Source organism: Marmota monax, unplaced genomic scaffold (assembly GCF_021218885.2).
Source record: "Marmota monax isolate L192 unplaced genomic scaffold, Marmota_monax_Labrador192_F-V1.1 WCK01_AAM20220418_F8-fsc00077, whole genome shotgun sequence".
Lineage (NCBI taxonomy): Eukaryota > Metazoa > Chordata > Mammalia > Rodentia > Sciuridae > Marmota > Marmota monax.
The window spans coordinates 1943397-1970718 of record NW_026694610.1 but is presented as its reverse complement, the minus strand read 5'-3'; the positions used below and the strand labels follow the sequence as shown (position 1 = coordinate 1970718).

Below are 27322 nucleotides of genomic sequence, written 5' to 3'. Positions count from 1 at the left end.
TTCCTTATCTTTAAAATGAGGCAGTTAGAATATTAACAGTTTAAAATTTTTTTACTTTCTTATGTTAGACTTTAAGGTACTACATTGAAGTTCGGTAATTTTTCTTCACTAAATTTTGAGATATTTTACTCAAAGTTTGTGGAGAGAGGTTACTTAGCGTCATAATTATCATAATTGTGGAGAGAGAAAAACAGTGGTTGTTTTTTAAAAGTTGTTATGGTTTCCAGAAAGTAATGTTAATTTTGGTTAATAAGTGAATTCCCTATACTGGGGGGAAAAATGGGTTTGAGAAATAGATCCATAGATCATAGTTTATCTAATGTCCTCCCATACGCCTTGTTTCTAAAATACAGAGGAAAGATAAATCAGTTAACAAGTTTAGTTGTAATAGTAGACATGTCACCTAAATTAACATCCTTTTCATTATTTGTCCTTGAATAGATGTGGTAGTAAGCAAGGTGAAGAAGATTATAGACCACTCTTTGAAAATTTTGTTCAAGACCTTCTTTCAACAGTCAATAAGCCTGAATGGCCAGCTGCCGAACTACTCCTTAGTTTGTTAGGGAGACTGTTGGTAAGAGTATAGCATTTAAAGATTATTAGATTTCTAGAAGACAACATAATGAGGATGTACTCTGATTCACAGATGATGAATTCTTTAAAATGTGTAAGGAAATATGAACATTGCATCTCTATTTTTGCATGTGTATAACTGTACACTATATTACCAGTACTTTGTGGAAAACTTTAAAATGTGAATTTTAGTAGTTTCATTTTATTATATAAGAAAACAATGCTTTAACATTTTTGGTTTGGTTTAGTTTGGTTTGATTTGGTTTGGGGCTATTAACATTCTTAGTTTAAAACATCTCAACAATGAGCCACAAGTTATTTTATTTACTCATTTCAAAGCATGAAACTAACTAATTTGAAATCTTCATCATCTTTAAGAGTATTTCCAAAACTATATGGTTTTAGTCCTCATGAAATAAGAAAATGAAAAGAAATATTGTGATTTTTCTTTTTACTTTTAAAGTACATTTGGATTTGTACAATATAAACTGTGACAAAGCTTTTGAGAACTTTTTGTGAACTGGGAAATATGTTAATATTATTCTAAAACTATTTAATGTTTCATAGGCATCAGAATTCAACCCCTAAGAAATTCTTACTCAGTAACATTCAATTTTCTACAGTTGAGTCTGCACTTTTTAAAAAGTGACTATGCTTTATCTGTAAATTTTTTTAGCAAATGAAAATGTTCAGATTTCACAAAACCATAAGGCAAAAATCACTTTATGGACAGTACACAAGAAAAAAGTTTAAATTCCAAATAGTACAACATAGATTTGAAATTTATAATTTTACAATGATTATTAAATATAAAATGGTAAATTTATATTAAATATAAAATTACTTAATTTTGATGTTTAGGTTCATCAGTTCAGTAATAAGTCAACAGAAATGGCTTTAAGAGTGGCATCTCTTGATTATCTTGGAACTGTTGCTGCGCGACTAAGGAAAGATGCTGTTACAAGCAAAATGGATCAAGGCTCTATTGAACGAATTTTAAAACAGGTATTGAGATAAAGATTTAAAATTATGGAGATAAATAATAGGTAATTTCTTTAGATGTTTTTACATTAGTGTTTTATTTGTAGTTTCAAAATAAGATTTATACTTCTAAAAGTGGACTTTTCGAAGTTCCAAAGATGAATTTAATACTTTAGGGTGAATTATGTAAAGTCCTTAGTTTACTTTTTTTTTTTTTAACTACTGTTGTGAATGTATAATATTATTTTTATATTTGGTTTGGCTTAATGGAGATATAACTCAGTGGTAAAGTGGTCACCTAGCATGCTTACAGCCTAGGGTTTCAATTCTTAGCATCACCAAAACAAAACAAAGAAAAGCTATGTTTGGTTTGACATTTAAATTTTTTAATTACTAAGATGGTGATGTGGCGTGCCCATTCAGATTATTTTGTATCTTTAAATCTTGTATATCTTATATTAGCGAGGGTTGGAGAGGGCTTCTTTTCAGATTATATTATTAAAGAGTGTTCATCTAAGGGAAAAGGTGTTTTATTGTTTCATATATTCTTTTTTTAAAAAAATATTTTGTTAGTTGTTGATGGACCTTTATTTACTTATTTGTGGTGCTGAGAATAGAACCCAATGCCTCACACATTCTAGGCAAGCACTCCACCACTGAGCCACCACCCCAGCCCTTTTTATATTCTTTCAAAGTATGGATAAAAAATTAATTTTCTAGTCTTATGTTCAAAACTGTGTCCACGTTGGTAGAAATGCCTGATTTTTTTCACTGTACTTTGTGTTTTGAAATGATTGCAACCTTATATGTAAGTTGTTAAGAATAGTACCAAAAAATACCATGAATTCTTCATCCAAATTCCTTAATTTTTCACAATTTGTTACATTTGCTTTGTCGTTCTCTTTCAAAGTATGCACATCTTTTTTTTTTATGTTTATTTTTTAGTTTTTTTTTTTTTAGGTGAACACAATATCTTTATTTTATTTTTATGTGGTGCTGAGGATCGAACCCAGTGCCTCACGCATGCCAGGCGAGCACGCTACCAGTTGAGCCACATCCCAAGCCCCTGCACATCTTTTTGTGGTACTGTAATGGAACAAAGGAAACTCCATCTACTGAGTTATGTCCCCAGTCCTTTTCTTTATTTTTATTTTGAGAAAGAGTCTCACTAAGTTGCCAAGGCTAACCTTAAACTTGCAGTCCTCCTGCCTCAGTCTCCCAAGTCTCAGGGATTACAGGCATGCACCACTACACCCTGCTTATATATGCACTTATTATTATTTTTAAAAATATTTTCTGAACCATTTGTGGTTAAAGTAGACATAATACCCCTATTATCCCTACTGTATTCTCTAGAACATTGGTTTTCTTGTGATTCCCTGTCAAGCAGCACCAATATTTATATGACATGGGAACTTCTTAGAAGTATAAATTTTTTAGGACCTTCTCTGTGTTTACTGAATCAGAAATTCTCAGAGTGTGGCAGTTACTCCTCCAGGTGATTGTAATGAATGCTAAAGTTTGAGAGCCACTATTTAGTGTATATTTCTTCAAATAAGAGCTCTCACTTAAATATCCATAGTATAGCTATCAAAAGTGAAAAATTATCATTAATGTTAATATAAATACTACTATCTAATGTAATACTGTCATTCCTATTCTATTTAATAGATTATAACTTACTGCTACATTATTTTAATGTTCAAATTGTCCTACATTTGCCCAGTTTGACTCTGTAAGCAGTCTTTTGTGTCCTTTTGATATGTCCCATCATTCTTTAAGGACTTTTCTGGAACAGCTTGGTGTTTCAGAGACACTTTTTACTTTTCCTGCCTAACCCTGCCCTGGAATCAGCTACTTCTCCAAAAATCCTCTTCCTTCTTAGTGAATGGTAATGTGGAAACCAAGATGTAGATTGACCTTCAGTATTTCCTTGAGAGGCCCTGGAACCTGTTATGCCATATATGCTGTGTAGATTGTTCACTCAAGGGGAGGTATCATTTGTGGGTGGAAAATGTTTTTTTAAATATCATTTGTAAATATGAAAGCATACTTTCAAATTGTTTTTGAAGTTTATAGAATGTTTCAGTTTCACCACCCTCCTAGATCAGGGGTTACCTTAATCTTTGCTTTCTTTTTGAGATATAGTCTAAAGTATGTGTTTGGCATTTCACATGAAGCTAAAACTGCTAAAGAAATAACTGTGGACAAAAATATCAGCTCACAGTTAATTTCTGCCTCTTTAAAATTCTTGACAAAAACTAAACATTTAATCCTTTTATGCACCTAATTCAGTAAACAGCTCACCTGTTATCTAATATCCTACATGAAATAAAGTACTATTGTCATATTACTTATAAGGAAAAACATATTTCCCTTCACAATGTTCTTTTTAAATAATGTCTTAAAGAAATTTGTAATGCTTGGGGCTGAGGCTGGAGCTCAGTGGTAGCACACTTGCCTGGCATGTGTGAGGCACTGGGTTGTATTATCAGCACCATTATAAATAAATAAAATAAAGAGTTATCAACAACTAAAAAAAAATTTGTAATGCTTATTAATACAGATGATAACAATTTCCATTTACCGATTGAAAAGTTTGAAGACCAGGATTTTCCTACATCTGAAGATTTAACAGATTGTTCTGATAACTTTTATGTCAATTACTTGTAAGCTTTTTAAATGAAATATGACATGTAGTTCATAAAAATAAAAGCTAACTTCATCTATTAATTTATACTTCCAGAAATCATTTTTTTGTTCCTTCCTTTGAGTTGCTATAATTATATTTTCACTTTTAATATTAATGTTTCTTCTCTTAGATTTGTGTTTATATATAGACAATTTGCTAAAACATAACAGTAATATCTTTTTGGTTCCTAATTGATTTATTTTATAGGTTTCTGGAGGAGAAGATGAAATCCAGCAATTGCAAAAAGCATTGCTTGATTACTTGGATGAGAACACTGAAACTGACCCTTCACTAGTGGTAAGATTGTTTACTTTTTTAATTTAAATTTGGTCTTAAGAAACTTTGGAAATGAAGAGGAAAACTTGTTTTGGAATATGGATTTTGAAACAAAAAATTACTTGGTCTTCTAAATAGAAAAGAATGGTTAACTGTTATTTTGTCTGATGTGGGATTCTGATTACAGATACCATAAGCTGAACAAAAAGAACTTGTGTAAAAAGGGGAATATTTGGGCTGCACATGTGGCTAACACCTGTAATCCCAGCCACCTCTTGGGAGGCTGAGGCAGGAGGATCATGACTTCAAAGATGCCCTTAGCAACTTAGTGAAGCCCTAAGCAACTGAGTAATATCCTGTCTCTAAATAAAAAGGGCTGGCAATGTGGCTCAGTCATTAAGTGCCCCTGGGGTTCTATTCTTGATACCAAAAAAAGGGGGATGGGAATACTTGGAAATCTTCTCATTAATTGTCTTTGAATCTAGGGTAGGTTGTTGCCCCTCAGGATAGGTATATGTGATACATAGATGATCTCTTCGCATTATTTTTTAAAATTATTATATTTTATATATAACCATTTTTAAGTATAATCTTTATTTTTATGTAAGTTATATAAACTAACCAAATTTATTAGTATAATAGGCCATGTATAAAATTTGTAAAGTATGTTAAAGAAAAGGATGCATATATTGGAGTGTTATGTTTTTGCTGAATGGCTATTCTGCTGAATGAGATTGGAGACCAACACATTATTCAGCCAACTCCTGCAAGTGTTCAATTTGTATTCATAGAACAGATTTATAGGTGTGCCTCCATATTAAACTATTTCAATGATAACTGGCCTTTGCATTTCTTAGAAAAGTAAAACAAGGTTTGAAAATGGATGGAGTCTTCTACCTTCAGTATTTTATCCATTTATTCTAAACTTTACTAGTTGACCCATAACCTATCTAATCTTACTAATTCATGTGATATACCCTTGGTTAAGTAATTGATAGCAGTATTTTATATTTCATACAGATGTATTTATTATCTTTTGACCTCATTAGTATAAGTGTTTTATCAAGTCTAACTAGTAAGTTTTCTATTATCCAGGCTATTCCCAATTTTCTGTTCTTAAAATTGGATTTTTTATGATATGAGTTGGTTTACAGTAAACCTGAATAGTTGTATTTCTGATTGTGAACATTCTAACTTTATTAATGACTGGAAATGTTGTTACTAATTTCATCAAGCTTATCTATCTAATTTCCTTCTAGTTTTCTCGTAAATTCTATATAGCCCAGTGGTTTCGTGACACAACTCTGGAAACAGAGAAAGCAATGAAATCACAAAAAGATGAAGAATCATCTGAAGGAACACATCATGCAAAAGAAATTGAGACAACTGGTCAAATTATGCATCGAGCTGAAAACCGGAAAAAGTTTCTTAGAAGTATTATCAAAACCACACCATCTCAGTTCAGCACATTAAAGTAAGATCCAGGGAGAAAATGTATTAGATGTATAGATTGCTTTGATACCTATTTACAAAAATAAATAAATAAATAAATTAAAATTTTAATTACTTTTTGTTGCAGGATGAACTCTGACACCGTAGACTATGATGATGCTTGCTTGATTGTTCGATACTTGGCCTCTATGAGGCCGTTTGCCCAGAGCTTTGATATTTATTTGACACAGGTAAACTGGGCCAGAATTCCTTATACAATGCTGTTGATTTTTTTGACTCTGGATGCTTATGGAGTAGCATATAATATCTACTTATTGTTGAACACAAATATTTCAGAGATCATGGAAATAGGATTTGTTGTAATATTCCATATTTGTTAAGATGCCATTGTTCTACATGTCCTTTTTATATTGGTTGTTTTGTTCTACAGATAGTTGCGTATATATCTGTATGAATAGACACAGGGTATAGGTAGTGAGGTTGTAAAAAATTATTCAGTTGATCAAATTATGTTTGAATGATACTAAATATTCTTTAATAAAGTTCACATAACAAGATTTTAGTGCGACTGTAGATTCTCAAAAAAGGAAACATAACAGTTCGTGTAGTTGAGAATGTTTAGCTGAAAGAGACCCTGAAGTATAGAATGCTACACTTCCAAAATGTACTGATCTTTAAAGTTTGGGATCAGTAAGATAATGAATCTTGTACTCACTTATATACAAATTCAAAGGAGATAAATAATAGATTGTTTTCTTTTGTATGTCTTCATCTATGCTTTGTTAAATTTTATGTTTTAAAATTTGCAAAATGTCAATGTTTGCTTGGCAGATACTTCGAGTTCTTGGTGAAAATGCAATTGCTGTTCGAACAAAAGCCATGAAGTGTTTATCCGAAGTTGTTGCTGTAGACCCCAGTATTCTAGCAAGGGTAAAGAGAGCAAAAATAATTTTCTTCCTCATGTTTTCTAGTGAGATTAAGATATTATCTCTACTTAGTATAAATTATAATATCTTTTTTTCATTAGCTTGATATGCAGCGAGGAGTTCATGGACGACTGATGGATAATTCCACTAGTGTTCGAGAAGCAGCAGTAGAATTACTAGGTCGATTTGTCCTTTGTCGACCTCAGCTTGCTGAACAGTATTATGATATGCTGATTGAAAGAATATTGGTATGTTTGTTTTGCCATTTTTATAATGAATGCAATTTTGACTTTAAAATATCACAATTTTTAAAACAATAAACTAGAAAAGAGACTCACTTCTTAGTATCATAAAGCAAATCATTGGCAAAAATTGTATTCCTCTTTTCAGTCATGGCAGTTTACAGTGAGTAAATGATAGGAAATGAGATAATTATTTTTGGACAGGAATCTAGAGTAATTACGTATTTATACATATGTATGTATGTATGTATGTATGTAAACAAGAAGAATTATTTCAGTGAGAGACAGTTACAGAACATTGGTATCTGAGAATATTTTTGGATCCTTTATATGTATCTGCATGTTTCCTTAAAGCTAAATTATGGTAAGCTCAGATACCTGCAAGTTAAGCCAGAAAGTTACTTGAGGTTTAAGAATGAACTTAAGGGCTGGGGTTGTGCTCAGAGGTAGAGTGCTCGCCTACCATGCGTGAGGGACTGGTCGACCCTCAGCACCACATAAAAATAAAATATTGTGTCCACCTATAACTAAAGAATAAATTTTTAAAAATAAATTTATTTTTAAAAAAAAGAATGAACTTAAGAAATACTGTTCTAAGGTACTCTTTCCTTGCATATCATAGAATTTTCTGGCCCTGAAGGATTTTCCTGGAAAATAAAAGAAAACATTGGCATTCAGAAATGACTATTCTTCTTACCACCCATTGTAGGCACATTGACTTCTTTTTGTAAATTCAGCATAGATACATTAATACACAAGATTAGATGTGCATATAGTGAAAATAATTTGTTTTATCATCATTAGTCAAATATCAGAGTATTGTGTGATTGAGCATTATAGAGTAGTTTTCAGCCTCTGCTAGGCATTAATTAATTTTCATTGAATAAGAAAAGGGTAGAAGAATTTTTTCCCTTTTTGTGCCTCACTCTTTCCCCAAGAATAAAGGATATAATTAATAGGATTCTCAAATATCTAATGAACTCGGATAGAATTAATCCTAGAAGAATATCCTAAAATGTTTTTAGGACTGCTGAACTGTATATGAGAAATTAAAAGTTTATATTTTAAGCATCTAGAGTTTGTTATTTATGTTAAAAACTGTTAGGGTTTATATTAAAACTGTTAGGGTTGAGGTGAGGATGTAGCTCAGTGGTAGAGCTCTCACCTGTCATCCATAAGGCCCTGGGTTCTATCCAGTATAACACACACACACAAATTTAATATGAAAATGTATAAATTAAAGGAAAATAAAAAACCCATCTTTCTATTTCACATATGTTTTTGCTAGATTATTTTAAATTAAATTATAAATATTTTACTACTTTTCCCAAAGATACTTCAACTTGCAATGCCAAAAAATAAGGATATTGTAAACAAACCCTATCTTACCTAACCAAACTAACACTTTCTAACATCATCTAATAACCAGTTCATATTCACATTTTCCTATTCTTCCCAAAATAATGTCTTTTCCAGTTTGTTTTGAGTGTGTGTTTTTTGTTGTTTTTTTTAATGCCTCAGATAGCACATTGCATTTGGGGATCTTAAAATTGAACTCTATTCTCTCACTTTTTTTATACTTTCCCCTTAACTGAATAATTTTAAAGACCAGGAATTTTATTATTTTTCCATGGTTTAATATATAATTTGTCCCTTCTTGCATTTCCTGCAAGCCTAAATTAGGTAGTGTCAAAGGTTTTATTAGTTTCCATTTAAAATTTTATGTTAATTCTACTATATAGATGCTTCTTCCCTGCCAGACACTGTTCTAAAAGCTTTGTTATTTTTATCCCACTTAACTCTGGAAAGCTTGTATCTAGTACTAAACTATAGAAAATGTTTCAAATATTTATTTAAAAGTACAGACAATATCATAAGATTATCCATATTTGTAATAACATTAATAAGAAAGCATGTAAAGAGTAAATGTGCCAGGCATAATGATGTACAACTGTAATTCCCGTGGCCCAGATGGCTAATGCAGGAGAATCTCGAATTCAAAGGCAGCCTCATCAATTTAGCCAGGCCCTGGCTGGGGATATGGCTTACTGGTTAAGTATCCCCAGTTCAATCCCCAGTACCAAAAATAAAAGAGTAAATGTTTGGACCGTGTTTATCATATTACCATATAGTGAATGTGATGGTTTGATATATAATTACTAATTTTATTTTATCAAATTGTGTTCTCCTAAAGCATCTGAAAATTTTCTAACACTTGAAAATACCTTTCTGCTCTTAGGATACTGGTATCAGCGTCAGGAAAAGGGTAATAAAGATTCTAAGAGACATTTGTATTGAACAACCAACATTTCCAAAAATTACAGAAATGTGTGTAAAAATGATTCGAAGAGTCAATGATGAAGAAGGCATAAAGGTAAGATGAAAATTTACTAATATAAAATTTATTTTTCATAAATATTTGAAATAATGCATGTTTATTGCATCTAAATTTTTTTTGCTTTAAATATACGCTTTACAAGTGAATCAACATTTTTGGTTTGTAAATTTAAGAAAAAGACATATTGGACACTATTTCTTTCTTTGTTACCTGGGATTGAAGCTGGAGTGCTTTACCACTAAGCTATTTCCACAATCTTTTCTATTTTTTATTTTGTGACAGGATCTTATTAAGTCACTGAGGCTGGCATTGAACTTGGAATCCTCCTCCTGCCTCAGCCTCCCAAATCACTGGAATTGTAGGTGTGCACTCCACGCAATCTGCTTAAGTAAATACTTTATTAAAATTTTAATCCTAAATTGTAATTTCCATATATACATGCACACACACACACACACACACGCATACACTTATAATCATTTATTTGTCCCTAGTTTTTTAAGTTGAGCAAGCGCTGTAAAAATGTCTCTCTTAAAATGCAGTAAAAATAGCCAGATATTGTGGTTCACGCCTGTAATCCCAGTGACTCAGGAAGCTGAGGCAGGAGGATCGCAAGTTTAAAGTCAGCCACAGCAATTTAGTGAGGCCCTAAGCAACTTAGCGAGACCCTGTCTCAAAATTTAAGAAAAATGAAAAGGCTGGGGATGTGGATCAGTGGTTAAGCCACCCTGGATTCAGTCCCTGTAACCAAAAAAAAAGGGCAAAGAAATACTTTTTTAGTTGGATCAAAAATATTTGTTTACTAAGCATAGGTTCTAGGCTAGGCATAATATCACCCAAATTATTTAAAATTTCGGTGATATTAAAAAGTTTATAATTTCAAAAAATTAATGGTGATTTTAATTATAAGGAAATTCATACCAGAAACTTTTGGGAATTTTGTTTTGGCTAAATAGGCTTTGTGTTGGACCTAATGAGAATTTGGAGTTGAAAATTTGCCATATTTGTTGTAGTTACTTAATTTGAAATTTGTTTTCTTCTAGAAATTAGTAAATGAAACATTCCAAAAACTCTGGTTTACTCCAACTCCACACAATGACAAAGAAGCAATGACAAGGAAAATTTTAAACATCACTGATGTGGTAAGAAGGATAAACAAGTTTGTGGTCACTGTGGGTCCAAACCTGAGACCCATTGTATCTTATGAAGGGGGAGAGAAATGTGATGAGATATTTGGTTTTAATCTTTACATTTAGTACTACTTCCTGCATATTTTTGAAGTTTCTCACAGACACAAGTAAGATTGAAATTGATGTCTTACAAATGCCACAACTTCTTGACATTTGTTAGTGTAAGCTCTTATTGATCATCTTCTTGTCTTCCAACAGTTGAAATCAGAGAGAGAAAAAGAAGAATAGATATATTAGCCAAGGGACAGCAACATACAATTCAGAAAATATGAAGTCAGTTTAGCTTCATTTTGGTTTTTAAGCTATAATTTTTGACCCCAAATTTGTTCATGTTTTGAATATAAGAAATTTTTTATGCTCAATGACATGATCATCGACATTTTCACTGATACCTTTAAACCTACCATAAAGAAGGTTAAGAAACAAATATCTTTATTTTTATTGTTTTAGACCTTACAGATTTTTCTGATAGAATGCACTTTAAGTTATTGTACAAAATTTAGTTCCATATTAATCCTCAATATATTAAATTAATTGATTGCTTTGGAATAAAATTCTGTAACATTGGCAAATGTTTAAATTACTGATAAAAGATAGTTATAACTAAAGTATGATGTTTGGTTTGTTTTGTTTTTTTGTGGTGTTGGAAATCAAAACCTAGGGCCGTGAGCATGCTAGGCAAGCTGTACCCTAAGATACATCCCCAGCCCCCAAAAGTATGTTTTTTTAAAATAAATTTCTAACTTTGATAGTTTCACCATCAATTATTTCCCCCAGGTTGCAGCATGCAGAGATACTGGATATGACTGGTTTGAGCAACTTCTTCAAAATGTGAGTATTATTTTGACTTCTGATGATATGAAATTTATATAAGGTGGTTCTATACAGACTTTATGATCTTAAAAAATTTGTTTTTTAGTTATGTTGTTATGTATTTGTCTTTTGATGGGAGACATTTATTTCAGTATGCTAGGCTGAATGTTTTTAATTTCCCTAGGATGTGATCCATTATTCCTTTGCCTGTTTTTGAACCACTAATGAAAATTCTTTATTTCTCTTTCAAGATTATATTTTTTTTCTTATCCCTTTAATCTAATAATAGACATGATATATACAAATAGATATACAGATTGCCTATGTTACTTGTCATATTATAAAATCCATAGAATTTCCTTTAGTGGTGTAGATATAACAAAAATTTGTTTTGTGAATGGAAATGTTTCTCTCTCTAAGAATTTTAAATTATTTTAATTTCAGAAACTTTCAAATAAAAATATTCATCACTCAGCTTCGAAAGTTAGCATTTTTTCAGTCTTGTTTTATCTATCCTCTCATCTTTTCTCTTTCTTCCTTTTTCTTTTTTTATTTTACCCTCCTGTAATAATTTTTAAACAAATCTCAAGCTTTATATTTATTCCAACCATAAACATACAATACTAACTCTAACAGGTAATGACTTTGAGCGGGGGGTGTCATCTCTATCAAAGTAAATTGTATATTGTTTCCCATTACCTAATATCTATAAAATGCTCACATTTCTTCAGCTATCTCAATGTATATTTATAGTTAATTGACAGTGGGTTCTTTTTTATATAGCTTTAAGATTTTTTTTATAAATATTTTTTGTTGTAGTTGACACAATATTCTTCCTTCCTTCCTTTCCTTTCCTTTCCTCTCCCTCTTTCTTTCCTTTTTTCTTTTTCTTTTTTTCTTTTTTTCCTTCTTTCCTTCCTTATATGTGGTGCTGAGGATCGAATCCAGGGCCTCGCATGTGCTAGGATAGTGCTCCACTGCTGAACCCCAGCCCCAGCCCCCAAGATTTCTTAATAATAGTTGATCCCTTTCCTCTTTAGTTTTTTTTTTTTTTTTTTTTAATGCCATTTGTGTTATTGTAGATTGTCCCACATTCTGTATTTTGTAGATCTCATCTAATGTCTTTGTTGTTTCTCTATCCAACATTTTTCCTATAAACACCGGGTTAGATCTAGAGGCTTAAATAAAATTGAAGTTCAGTGTTTAGGATAAGGATACAAATACTTCATAGACAGTGCTGAATATTATTGCATCACATCAAAAAGCACATAATGTCTAGGCCTGTCCTTAGTGATTGATCTTTGAGTTTAGGTGTTGTCAGTGTGATGCATTATTATAAAGTCTCTCAGACTGGTTTTTATGATCATTATCTAGACTCAATATTTCTTTCATTCTTAATGTATTAATTAGGTGGGACTTTTCTTTAAAAATAATTTTTTAGGCCAGGTACAGTGGTGTACACCTGCAATTTCAGCCACTCAGGAGTCTGAGTCAGGAGGATCATAAATTTAAGGCCAGCCTCAGGAACTTAGCAAGACCCTGTCTCAGAATAAAGACTAAAACGACTGAGGATGTACATTAGTGGGTTTAAAAAAAAAAAAAAAAAGTGCCCATATATTCAATTCCCTGTCCAAAAGCAAAAAAAGAGAATTTAAAATTTTTAAGTTTCATTCCTGATTAACGATCTGGTTACTGTGAAATACAATTTGTACAGAAAATGCTTGATTCTTTTATACTGTCAATCTTCAGAATGAGTTTTATCAACATTCAGAGGTGACTGTTGAGTTTTGTTCATTTTTGAATCAGTGTGAACTAATAGATTATGTATATTATATATTTTATTGCAATCATGATTTGTTTTGAATCTCAAATTCTCCCATCTTTTTCTAGTAATAGTCTGTTCAGGTTAGTCCTGTATACTTTTTTTTTTTTGGTAAATTGGGATGTTATGGGATTTGAATATAGGAGCTTATGCACAAAGAATTAAATGTAGCTATAAGAAATTACATTATTTAGGATTACTAAAAAGAATCTAAAATAATATCACTGAATTAGAGCTGTGTATTGTGGGCAAGTTAGAAGCAAAGGGGAGATGTCCATCCAGATTCATGATCTTTTAACAGTGGTAGATTTATTCTTACATTTTTTGTATCTTTGTTCTACAGTCCTATTTAGTTAGCTAATTAATTGTCCATTCAATTCATGCCTCCTATACTTTCTTACTTTTAGTTTCTACCAGCAATTTAGTTTCCAATAACATTCTTACTTTGTGATCTAGTTTCTTAAACTAGCAGAGTTTGATTTGATGAAAGAAATAAAGCTCAAAAATATTTATGCAAATACATGTGACAGACATAATCACCCTTAGTAATTTTAACAATATGTATGCATAAGTTTTAAGAGAAGCTAGGAAGAATATAAACAATGGACTCTTAGAGATATTGGAAATTCTTGAGTATTATGTTCACACATATATATATACATTCTACTCAGTACAATTTCATATATTTCTAATTTTTGTTTTTGGGTTGTGTTCATTTCTTGTAGATCAGTGGTTTCCCATTTATGGAATTAACTTCTTAGGGAACCTTGAAGTACTACACTAAATAGCTTGAAATTCATATATGTACCAAGTTCTGCCCATTGACTAAGTATTTATGTTAAAATATCACTTTTAAAAGATCTGTAGAGTAGACAAAGGGAAATAAAGAGAAGGGAGGAGGAATGGAATTAGGAAACACAGTGAAATGAATCTGACCTAACATTCCTATGAACAAATATGAATATACCCCAGTAATTATAGGGCTGGGGTTGTGGCTCAGCGGTGGAGCGCTTGCCTAGCATGTGTGAGGCCCTGGGTTCTATCCTTAGCACCAAATAAAAATAAATAAATAAAGTAAAGATATTGTGTATCCAACTATAACTAAAAAATAAATTTAAAAAATAATTGTAAGTAAATAGCAGAAAGATCAGTAGAGGAAAGGGAGAAGAAGTATTGGGGACTAAATTAGAGCAAATTATATTTCATACTTTTGAAATACTTTTATATATTATATTTAAATACTTTTATATATTATATTTATATAATTATATTTCATACTTTTGAAATACTTTTATTTTCTTGTTTTTTTTAGTTATACCTGACAATAGATTTCATTTGACATTATTAAATCTATTGTCATGTATAACTAAAAAAAAATCAAGAAAATAAAATATCACTTTTAAATATATGGAGCTAGCTGGGCCCAGTGGTGCACACCTGTAATCCCTAGGGAGACAAAGACAGAAGTATTATGAATTCAGAGGCAGCCTCGGCAACTTGGTGAGACCCTCTCTCAAAATAAAACATAAAAAGGGCTGGAGATGAGGCTCAGTGGTTAAGGGTCTCTGAGTTCAATCCTCAGTATTAAAAAAAAGTATGAAGGTATCATTTCCTTTAAAACCTTAAATGAAAAAAAATAAAAATTTTAAATGAATGAAGTCATATTTGAGTTTTGTGCCATAGTTAAGTAATACATGAAAGAATAACTTATGATAAACGTTCCCATTTTTTTTTATATTTTTAGTTGTAGATAAACACAATGGCTTTATTTTATTTATTTATTTTTATGTGGTGCTGAGGATTGAACCCAGTGCCTCATACATGTGAGGCAAGCACTCTACCACTGAGCCACAACCCCAGCCCTCACATATTTTTATTTCTAAAAAAAAAAAAAAATTAGTTTAACCATTACCATATGTTTAGTACTTTCCTAAGAAGCTCTACATTTACAGCCTTCAAAAGGTACTATCATAGCCCTGTGATAGGTACACTAAAACTGAATTGATTTTACAGTGCTATTTATTTTAATTAGCTTATAATCCAAAACTGGTCAATTTTTAGTGTATGAAGAAAATTCACACAATGAAAAAAAATAAGGATGGTCCCATGTTTTCTCTCTTTCTGGGTAATATGATCCATAGTATGGTCTTCTTGAAGTTTACAGTTAAACACTACCTCTGTCGACAGTAAATGAATAAACTAACTGTGATGATTGTATACAATGTAATAGTACTCTGCATCAGAAAGAAACCAGAATATTAATGCATACATCATAAATGACCAATGAAACATTATGCAGAATGAAATTAGACTTACTGAGGTGTGTATGTCATTATTCCATTTATATAAAATTATATAACAGACCAAACTATTTGTACTAGAAAAATTCAGAGGAATGGTTGAAGAGAGTTGGAGATTGGGAAAGAACATGAGGGAGCTTTCAGGGATTATAGTAATGCTGTATGTCAGTGTTACTAATTGGTGCATCAGTATTACCTGAGGAATTCTTAGAAGTGTAAATTCTCATGCCCTTCCCCAGACTTAATGAATCAGTAACTCTGAGGATAGGGCCCATCATTCTATACTTCAATAATCTCTCCGAATGATTCTGATGAAAGGTAAAAACTGAAATCTCTATTCTCTATCTTGGTGTAGGGGTTTGTGAGGTATAATAGTGAATCTGACAAAAGTGAGCAAAGATATGCTGAAGATTTACCCATTTTATTACATATACATTTTATCTCGGAGGGAAAAGAGGGGCATATACTAGTAGTTTGCAAATTACTTTGAAATGCATCAAAAGTAAAATAGAAGGTACTGCAGATAAAGCTCAGTGATAGAGTATGTGTTTAATAAAATATTGGTGGTATAAAATCTAAAGGGTAAGTTGGGTGTATTTATGGTGAAAGAATTTTTTAACTTATTTGTATGCTCAAAATTTTCATAATAAAATATTACTGTGAAGTACCTAAGTCATTTGGTATGTTGGTACCTTTAAAACATTTTTAGCTAGGAAAAATACTGTATTAGAACATTTTATGTACCTTAATTAGTATATTGTGAGTGCACAGCTAGTATACATGCATGTGATTAAAAGAAATGATCATTTCCAAGGATATAAGAAAAAAATTAATAAAATTTAATATCTTTGAGTATAAATTATAATAAAATATGAATTCATTAATTTGACAGAGAATAAACTATAAAACCTAAAATAAAAATAACGCAAAATGAGGAACTGTTAAGAGATTTTATTAAAATCAAGAATACAAAATATTCATCATGTGGCTGTGGTTATAGTTCAGCAGTAGAGCTCTTGCCTCTCACATGTAAGGCACTGGGTATGATCCTTAGCACCACATAAAAAGTAAATAAAAGATATTTTTTAAAAATATTCATCTTTAATGCCAAGATGATTATAAAATGTACGTGGAAATGTAAAGGGAAACAAAAACAACTAAGCTACTGTTAGAACTTATTTTTAAAGATAAAGTAAATGAAGATATAACAATAATAAATAGATCAATACTAAATATACCAGTAGAACAAGATAGCCTAGACCTACATTTGCTATTAAGATGTGGCAGTGCAGATTACGGAAGAAATGAGGTTGGAGCAATTGACTATTCATCAGAATTTTTTTTTTTTAAATCGATTCTACTTGAACTCAAAAATCAACTCCATATAGATTTAAAAAAAAAAAAAAAAACCTTTGAAATTTTTAAGCAGAAAATAATCGGTGAATACATTTTTTTTAACCTTTGTGTAGGGAATGATTTAAAGAAGTCACAAAATTACTGAACCTTAAAAGATAGATAAGTTTCACTGTCTTAAAATGAAGAACATTTTTAAATCAAAAGACATCTTAAAGGGAGAAGACAAGTTACAGAGAAAATATACTCGACATACACATAACCACCAAAGAATTAATATTAACAATCTATGTAGAATTTCTTTGTTTACAAGCAACATAAGAGTCCTAGTAGGATAATAGGTAAAAGGCTTAAACTGTGTTTCATAGGAAAAATGGTATAAATGTCCTATAAGGTGTTCAACCTCATTAGTTTGAGAAATAGAAATTAAGATCACATTTTATGTCATTTAATTGGCAAAAATTGAGAAGTCAGATAATAACAAGTGATGAAAAGGAAGTGGATTAAATAGTTAATTTTAAAAACAAATTTTTTTTAGTTGTCCATTGACCTTTATTTTATGTATTTATATATGGTACTGAGGATCTAACCCAGTACCTCACACATGCTAGGCAAGCACACTACCACTGAGCCATAACCCCATCCTCAATAGTTAACTCTTAACACTGCTAATAATTAAGTAAATATTAAAAAGGTTGAGCATCTCTAATTTCAAAAAACAAAATCCAAAATGCTCCAAAACCTAAAACTTTCTGAGTGCCAAAATGATTCCATGAGTGAAGAATTAAATACCTGAACTCCTGTGACAGCTTGCAGTTAAAACTCAGATATAGGAAAATTACCTTCAGGCTAGGTATATAGGTTTATATGAAACATGAATTTCATATTTAGACTTAGGTCCCATCCCCAAGATATCTCATAATGCTATTTGCAAATATTCCCAAATCCAAAACACTTGTAGTCTCTTGACAGTTTGAAATAAGGAAGACTCAACCTCTCACTTTGGAATAAGATTATTTCACAAAATTATCTCATGAAGTTGAATATTCATACATGCAATGACTCAGCAGTTCCACTTCAAGGAATATACACCAGAAAATCTTGTGTGTGTGTGCCAGAAGATATATATACCAGACAAATATAATTTTATGCCACTAAAATTGGAATTAACCTACATATATATAGAAGAATGAATAAATGAATTGTTATACAGCCGTGAAAATGAATAAAATCCAACTGCAGGCAATAACCTGGATTACGTTTAGTGGCTTAATGTGTGAAAAAGCAAGTCACAAAAGATTGATCAAATATGCTCCCTTTTCAAAAGTTGAAAATCAAAGAAAACTATAAATACTATATCAGCTTAGACTTAGACATGTCTTTAAGCCAAAACATTACAAAATTTCTTGAGCATGAAACCCAAGGATAAGAGTAAGTACATTGAAAGAGATAAATTATTGAAAATTTTTTATTGAGTTTGTAGAATATCAGTTACTTATAATTAGTAAATATAAGGGTGCATATAAGTCAGTGGTGATAGTGTCATGAATCAAAATTTACAGTTCATTTATGTGTGCCTAAAATATTGGAGATTAAAAAGAAAAAATAGGATGTGATTCTGCAATCTGTATTTGGGGTAAAATTGGGAGTTCATAATCAACTTGAATCTAATGTATGAAATATGATAATGTCAAGAGCTTTGTAATGTTTTGAACAACCAATAAAAAAAAAATCAAAAAAAAAAAAAGGAAAAAAAAATAGGAATGAGGAGACTGTTTTCTACTCCTTCTTAAAAAGACCAAGCTAAATGTAATTGATGTTGAAGGCTACTTCAGGGAATGAGTTACGGAGTGGGACAAGAGTTATGACAAGTGGGACAGTTCAGAGTTGAAACCTGATAAATTAAATCTGTCTGCTTTATTTGATTAATATTTTTAATTGAAAAAGGAGACAGTGCATATGTTACATTAGTCTAGTTGCTGTCAGTTCATTAATCCATGCATCTTGTAGGAAAAATTCAGGGCTGGAGATGTAGCTCAAGTGGTAGAGTGCTTGCCTAGCATGCATGAGGCCCTGAGTTCTATTCCCAGCACTACAAAAAAAAAAAAAAAAAAAAAAAAACGGTTTAAACTTGTGCTGTTGCAAACTAGCTACATGCATTTTTGAAAACTTAAGTTAATTTGTAATTTTACTTAATTTTAGTTCCTCAATCCCACTAACCAGTGTTTAAAAGCCACTTATGACTTATGGCAAACATATTGGATAAGTTTCTTAACAGATATAGAACATTTGCATTATTGCATAAAGTTATAATCTGACATTACTGAAATTCTTAATAGAAATAAAATATAAATTTTGATTCCTTTAATATCTCCAGAATTGTATTAACTAATCATTATTAGCAAAACAGATATACCTTAATGATTTTTCCTTGGATCTATCATGAAAGATTGGATTAATGCCATTAACTTAGAAGTGATCTCTATTTTCATCTCATTATTCATAGTATTTTTAGCATTATTTATAAATGATTTAGTAGAAGATAATAGAAGAAATTGTTTTGTGTTTGCCAAATTTGAGATGTAATCACATACAGATACAGTTATTAATTCTGTAAAATAATTAAATTAATACCGAATGATATTCTTTGTTTGGGGTTGGAGTAACAGAGAGAAGGAAAATCATCTTTTCTGTATATCTCATATTCTACTTTAGGTCCAACACACAGCATAATAAAATCGCTTGAAAGTATTTGTAAATTATTGGTTTATACTTTTAAACATGTCATATATTTTTGTTATTAATTTGACTTTCAATATTTGTTAATGACAAATTGAAAAGCATATTACTTACAGACACGTTTAATGTGTTTATTATTATTGCCTAATGAATAATTATACTGGGATTTTTTTTTTATATATATATACATATATAGTTGTTGAAGTCCGAAGAGGATTCCTCATATAAACCTGTGAAGAAAGCTTGTACTCAACTTGTTGATAACCTAGTTGAGCACATTCTTAAATATGAGGAATCTCTAGCTGGTAAGACATTTTATCTATTGGTCCTTAAGTTTGATATTATGTGATATTTTAAAATACGTTGGACACATTTCTCATCTTTACCTCTGATTCTGCTTGCCTAATAATTATCTACTTTACTTTTCAGTGAAGTTTCTTTTTATTGTATAAATATCTGTTTAATGATGCATTCTACATTATATTTTTAGAGATGACTAAAATTATCTAGCACAATATAGTGAAAACATAAGCCTCATCTCTTCTACATATCTTTCAGTCCTGGGTCTCAAATGTATTTAGATAATGGTACTTATCACAAAACTATTTGATATCTTTTAAATCACATAAAATTTTCTCTCAAATGAAATTATTTTACTATTTTGTATTATCTATCACACTATTTATTAGTTACAAATCTGAAATTTTCATCAGTTGTAAATAATTATAGAAAAATACGAAAGTCATAATTAATACCCATTAGCTGAAAGCATGTAAGATAAACGTTATTTTCCATCTCCTAAAGCACATTAAGGAGAAAGAACAATTAGCCTCAGTCATTCTTCATGCTGGGGACAGATAAGTGTCTTAACAGAGATACCATTTATGACACCTAAGGAAATTGTTGATATTAATATTTTTATAGCATTTTTTCTTTAAATTTTCCCCATTTTCCATGTGTACCTCTTTTTCCCTTTTATCTCCTTGTTCTGTTTTTTATCCTAGATTTTAACGGTGATACTGATGTCCTGTTCTTTCTTGTTAAAATTTGCTAATTCCCTCAAAAAATTAGTTTCCTATAAACTAGTGTATCTCCTAATTAGTATCATTTTCTTCCCACCTGAAGAGCATTTTTTCAACATCACTTTTATTTTTTAACATTTTTCAGCTAGAGCAGCATCCCTTTTTTCCCCCAGTATCCCTTAAAAACAGTATCACCCTAGCTAAATTGTTTTTGTTCCTCTTTATACCACATTTATTCCCAAAAACCCATCCCTGAACTTCCCAACTTCCATTTTACTTTTTAAACTTTAGTCCTATCCTCTTAGTGTGAAACTTGCCTTTCATAGTGATGTCTCTTTGTCCTTTATCTTCAGTATATTTAATTTCTATAACAGAAAAAAAATGCAGAATAGTATCAGAAGAAATGCTAGTCTATTGTATTGAGACTATCCTGAATCTATTTAAGGGATAATATTGAATAATTGAAATAATATTCTGTATTATTTCCTCTGCTTTGTCATATTTTAGTGTTTTATTTCTCTGTTTTTTCAGACTCTGACAATAAAGGTGTGAATTCTGGAAGATTGGTAGCTTGCATAACCACTTTATTCTTATTCAGCAAAATACGACCACAACTCATGGTTAAACATGCCATGACTATGCAACCATACCTTACCACTAAGTGTAGTGTAAGTATAATGTTATTTTAATGTTCTTTCTTACGTTAAACTTCCAAGTATTTTAAATTTAGAATTCACATTTGTTACCACATTCTCACTGACAGATCAACTGTGTCATTTACTTAAATGTACATTCTAATATTTGTAGCAAGTATATTTTAAATAAAATTTAGGCTTCATTTCTCTAAGTTCCTCAAGACAAATCCTCAATAATTACTTAATACATGCAGCTATTATTAAAACCGCAAAGGTGAATGAACCAGAGTTCCTGTCTTTGAGAAACTTATTATCTTTTGGATTCTGACTTTGCTTTTCCTTTGTTTGTCATTTATAATATATTTATATTAATCATTTTTATGGCAGAAGTATATTGAATATAGAAGATCTAGTATCACACCAGAGATATTAGACTAATTAATATTAGATATTAATGTTGATACTTTAGATCAACATTAACGTATATGGTTTTCCAAAATAAAATCCAAAAATTAACATTGAAGTAAAGCAATTTAGCAAATAAATTGAGATTTTTAAAAATATATATATAAGACAGCATTGTGGATGTGTTATCTGTTACAAATGCTAAATTTTAAAATACTAAAATAAGTTCAACATACTATGTTTTCAGTATTTCTAAGGAGCTAATTGTAACTGTTTGTCTACTATATTTGTTTTTCTTTGCTGCTGTTTTAAATAATCTGAATTATAAGTGAATGTGAAAACCTCAGAATTTAAGAGTATTTTAAGGACTTAGGAGAGTAGCAGAGGATAAAAAATACATTAAAAACAACATATATTACTTCTGAGATACCAGTTCTATCTTTATGTCTTGTATTAAGCCAGAAATAAATTAGTTAATATGTAATCTGACTAGTAATAGCTCATATTTATTAAACACAATTATTAGGCACTTCGAAGAATTTTGCATGCATTGTCTCATTTGCTTGTTAAAGTTGGCACTATTATTATCCTAGTTTTACAAACTAGGAGACTAAAGCTTTGACAATATAAATAACTTACCTAATGTCACATAGCTCCCCAGTCCCAATGTTAGAATTTAGTTCTATGTCTGTCTCCCTCTATCTAGAGTCTGGACTATAATGTAAATGTCCTTGCATGATTTTTAAGGTTTTTGGTTTGATTTTGTGTGTGTGTGTGTGTGTGTGTGTGTGTGTGTGTGTGTGTGTGTGTTTTATTTGTTTGGGGTACTAGGGATTGAAACCAGGGGCATTTTACTACTGAGCTTCATCCCCAGCCCTTTCTATATTATTATTTTGAGGACAGTTCTCACTAAGTTGCTTAGGACCTTGCTAAGTTGCTGAGGCTGGTCTTGAACATGCCATCCTCCTGCCTCAGCCTCCCGAGCTGCTGGGATTACAGGTGTGCACCACTGGGCCCAGCTATAACACTGTTCATATATATTTAAGCACTTCTGCTTTTATTCCAATGGGACAGATTTTTAGGACTGGACTTGCTAGGCAGAGAATGTGATTTTTTTTTTAGTTTCTAACTTTTGAATAGATCTTACCAGATTGCTGGGGGTATGTTTTACAACCTTTTTCGAAATCTATATGTAACCATTAATGTCATTAATTTTGTATGCTTTACCAGTCTAACAGATGTAAAGGAATACTTCATTGTTGCTTCAGTTGTTTTCTCTGACCTCCAAGAAAGTTAAGCAGTTTTCATAATATTGAGCAGATGTTTTTTGGTAAATTCACTATTCATATCATTGGCTCATTTTACCTTTGAATTATGGGCCCTTTTTCAGATTTTGAAAGTTCTTTAAATATATAGCTGTTAAACCACCTTACATTATATTCATTTCAAATACATTTTTCTTATATTCTGCTGCTCTTTTATTTCATGATCTTCTTCATTATTTAAGGTTCTTTTCTAGATTTTTAAGATATTTCACTTACCTGGTTTTTCAGCCTGGTATTTAAACAAGTTTCAGAAAATGCTGCTACTGCTTTTATTTTCTTTTAAGTAAAATGTTAACAGTGGATCTCAAATAAATTTATCTTACCCAACAAAAACTCTTAACCTATCCCCTTTTGCTTTAAGGAGTTAGGAGTGAAAGATAAGGAAATGACAGAATTCCTGTGTTACTTAGAAAATAGTATTCTTTTTTTCCACCCCCCAATGTATTTATTTAGTCCTGTGGGAATCCTGAAGGATGAACGTAAGGTAGGAAAGTTTTTAACCAGTGATATAGTAAGCTCAAAAAGTCCAGATGAAGGTAGGTAATCAGTTGCTAAAAACAAGGAATGGAAGCTTGGCTAGATTAAAAGCATACATTAAAAACCTCACTCCACAAAAAAAAAAAAAAAAAAAAAGTAACTTTGGTCACCTTTAAGAGACTTTATCATAATCTTTTAGTACATTCTTCAATTTTTGTCTTAACGTTCCACCAGTTTTTAAAAACATGTTTGCTTTTTTTTTTTTAAATCAAAGAAACATTTAAATTTAAAATAAAGAAGACATGCCTAGTTTTAGGGTTGTACTTTTTTTTTTTTTGTACCAGGGATTGAACCTCAGGGGGCATTTGACCACTGAGTCACATCCCCAGCCCTATTTTGTATTTTATTTAGAGACAGGGTCTCACTGAGTTGCTTAGCACCTCACCGTTGCTGAGGCTGGCTTTAAACTCTCGATTCTCCTGTCTCAGCCTCCCAAGCTGCTAGGATTACAAGCGTGCACCACCACACCTAGATGGGGTTGTACATTTTTCATCACAAAGTTTAACACAGGATTTACCATTCTCAGCACTATTGACAGAGCAGGATTATTCATTGTTGTTAGAGATTCCAGTATTCTTTGCATCATAGGATGTTTAGCAGCATCCCTGACCTCTGTTCACTAGATGACATCTGTGCTCCCATCATGACAAGCAAAAATATCTGTAGACATTGCTAGATACTCCTCAGTAGCGAGTGGAGAGCCATCTCATCCCCAGTTGAAAACTACTTGGTTAACGTACCCCAGTTTGAAAAATACTAATCTTTAAAATATACCAGTCTTTGTAAAATGTTCTGCTAATGCTTAAATAACTTTTGTTTAGCATTAACTTGTCTTTCCTTTTAGGAAAAAAAATAACTTTAGCAATGTAATTAAGTGACCCCAGGTTCACATGGTAGGTTAGTTGTTAGAGCTGGAATCCAGATTTTTTTCTTCTTGTTACTCTTCCTTCCATACTTTAAACAAAAACTCTTTTCTAGCTAGACCTTTTTATTTTTAACTGAAATTTTATATACATATGTCCCATAAATGCCTCCAAATACATAAATTTGTTTATAGTTTCATTTTAGATTTTGAATATTTATATATTAATTTTGTTCTTATAGACACAAAATGATTTCATGGTTATCTGCAATGTTGCAAAAATCCTAGAACTGGTTGTACCACTGATGGAGCATCCAAGTGAAACTTTCCTTGCCACTATTGAAGAAGATCTAATGAAGCTTATCATCAAATATGGCATGACTGTAAGATCCGGTTTACCACCTCTGTATTAATTGATATATAATTTGTAGATGATAACTTATAAAGTATTATTGTGTCAGATTAAGTTCCAATGTATTTTATTATATTTTTAAAGCAAATATATATAAAGGATAAAATTAATAGTACATTTTAACTTCATCTTTAACTTTTACCTAAACAGTAACACTTTATTTATCTTTTAGGTAGTGCAGCATTGTGTGAGCTGTCTTGGAGCTGTTGTTAATAAAGTAACACAAAATTTTAAATTTGTGTGGGCCTGTTTCAATAGATACTATGGTACGTTCAATGCCTGAGCTTTAAAATTATTGTAGTAGGTTCTGAAGTGTGTCTAATTCATTTTTAATACAATTGATAAAGGGTAGCATCAAGAGAATTATAACCAGTGTGGTTTTCCTCCATGGTCCACAATCAGAATCCTCTGTGTGAACATGGTGTAGAGTCACACTGGTATCGTAATCATACATGTATATAGGGTAATAATGTCCATCTCATTCTACCGTCCTTCCCATCCCCCCACCCTCTCCCCTCTATTATCTTTTGTATTCCTTTAAAACTCCTCTATTATTCAAAAACTTGAATCCTTACAAATAAAGGCTGATAATTTTTCTGTCTACTATGTAAAGTAGAATCTAAATATTTCTTCCTACATTAATTATTTTACCCTTTAAGAAATGTACCTGTATTTCTAGACATATTTAATTATTGGAACCTTTACTAAAAACTAATTGTAATTCTTTAGTAATTATTTGAACCTCATAGTTTAACTATAATGGGTTTATTATTACTTATCTTCAATAGGTGCCATTTCAAAATTAAAAAGTCAACACCAAGAAGACCCAAATAACACTTCACTTCTAACAAATAAGCCAGCACTTCTTAGATCCCTTTTTACTGTTGGAGCACTGTGTCGGCATTTTGATTTTGACCTAGAGGATTTTAAAGGCAACAGTAAGGTAAAAATCATAATATTATCATTGTGCTGTAAAATAGTCCTGTGTGGCCATCTGAGCTGAGAATGACTATAGTGACAATGGATGAAGGCAGCATTAGAGCAGTCAGGTTAATGAGAATTCTGAAAGCAGCAGTACTCAAAGCATGGTCCTCAGACTTGTTTCTGATCCATAAACTGTTTATTATTGGTCTGTGACAAGTTTTGAAGTTTCCACCATCATCTATATCAGCTCTTTAATAGTCACACTATTTAGATCAGTACTTTCCCCCACCCCTCCATTTTCTCAATGAATGGAGCAGTGCATTGATTTACATCCCAACACAAGCCCTTTGTCACAATCTGATACTTTGAATGTGACTATTCTAAAATAAATGGAATTGGGTTTTATTTGTTTTGCGGTGTTGGCAGTTGAACCCAGGGCCTTTGTGCAAGTAGGCAAGCACTCTACCACTGTCCTCAACCCAGTTTATTTATTTTAAAATTCACAAGTGGAAATGCTCATTGTTTTAAATTTCACATGTGGAAATGCTCATTATTTCTAGGCCTTTTTTTTTTTTTTTTTTTTTTTTTTTTGGATAACTAAAAATTGATCTAAATTACTCCTTTTGAATACTTTAATGTGATTTCCCCCCCTTAGGTTAACATAAAGGACAAAGTACTTGAACTGTTAATGTATTTTACAAAACATTCAGATGAAGAAGTACAAACAAAAGCCATCATTGGTCTAGGTAAGTTCAGACTAAATTTATTTATAGCTTTTAGCTCTTTTAAAAGTGGAGTAAACTTTTAAATGTTGTGAATCTAAATTGTTAGTTTATTTAAATATGTTTCTACTGGCAATGTTGGTATGTAGAAGGAAGGACTGGGGTTTAAAACACCTGGATTTCATTCATGCCTCAGCCAGTGACTTTGAGTGACCTTGAGAAAGCCACTTAATTTCTCAGTTCACCAGTCTCTTCATTAGTATAATAGAGGTAATTTACTATCTCCCATCCGTACTTCCTAGGATGTCTTAGAATATTCAGCCAGGTTCAGTGGCGTACACCTGTAATCCCTGCAACTCAGGAGGCTGAGGCAGGAGGATCTCAAGTTCAAGGCCACCCTTGGCAACTAGGAGAACTTTTTTCAAAATACAAAATAAAGATGGCTGGATGTGGCTCAGTGGTAGACTGCCCCTGGGTGCAATGCCCAGTACAAAGGAAAAATAAAAAACATTCATTATAGCATTTTTGATAAAGAAAGATAGCATATAGAAACTTGGTGCTATTTGCATACCTTTTGTTATTTTTCATTGCAAAATTTTGTCATTACACATAACTACCACTAAAGGTTAAAACACTGGGCAGTATACACAGCCTTATATAGAAACACATGGTAACCAACCCAAGAGGAACAATTTGTGTACATACTTTTTTCATGTCATTTTTTCAGGAGCATTGGTATAATAAAAATGTGTTCTGCCAACAGGTCTATATGGCTTATCTG

At 31.3% G+C, this 27322-nt stretch overlaps 1 protein-coding gene across 2 annotated transcripts in view; it reads left to right on the top strand.

Annotated features, from left to right (window-relative positions):
* The window catches only part of Nipbl (NIPBL cohesin loading factor), a 177595-nt gene that overhangs the window by 132817 nt on the left and 17456 nt on the right, over window positions 1-27322 (top strand). For both annotated transcript variants that reach the window (XM_046422262.2, XM_046422263.2), the window contains exons 23-38: window positions 442-574; window positions 1435-1578; window positions 4454-4543; window positions 5782-5996; window positions 6102-6204; window positions 6806-6904; window positions 7002-7148; window positions 9382-9516; window positions 10524-10622; window positions 11448-11501; window positions 19894-20002; window positions 21251-21387; window positions 24726-24866; window positions 25068-25161; window positions 25684-25838; window positions 26475-26565. In XM_046422262.2, the coding sequence (XP_046278218.1) occupies window positions 442-574; window positions 1435-1578; window positions 4454-4543; window positions 5782-5996; window positions 6102-6204; window positions 6806-6904; window positions 7002-7148; window positions 9382-9516; window positions 10524-10622; window positions 11448-11501; window positions 19894-20002; window positions 21251-21387; window positions 24726-24866; window positions 25068-25161; window positions 25684-25838; window positions 26475-26565 (1946 nt within the window). The remainder of the gene's footprint in view (window positions 1-441; window positions 575-1434; window positions 1579-4453; window positions 4544-5781; window positions 5997-6101; window positions 6205-6805; window positions 6905-7001; window positions 7149-9381; window positions 9517-10523; window positions 10623-11447; window positions 11502-19893; window positions 20003-21250; window positions 21388-24725; window positions 24867-25067; window positions 25162-25683; window positions 25839-26474; window positions 26566-27322) is intronic.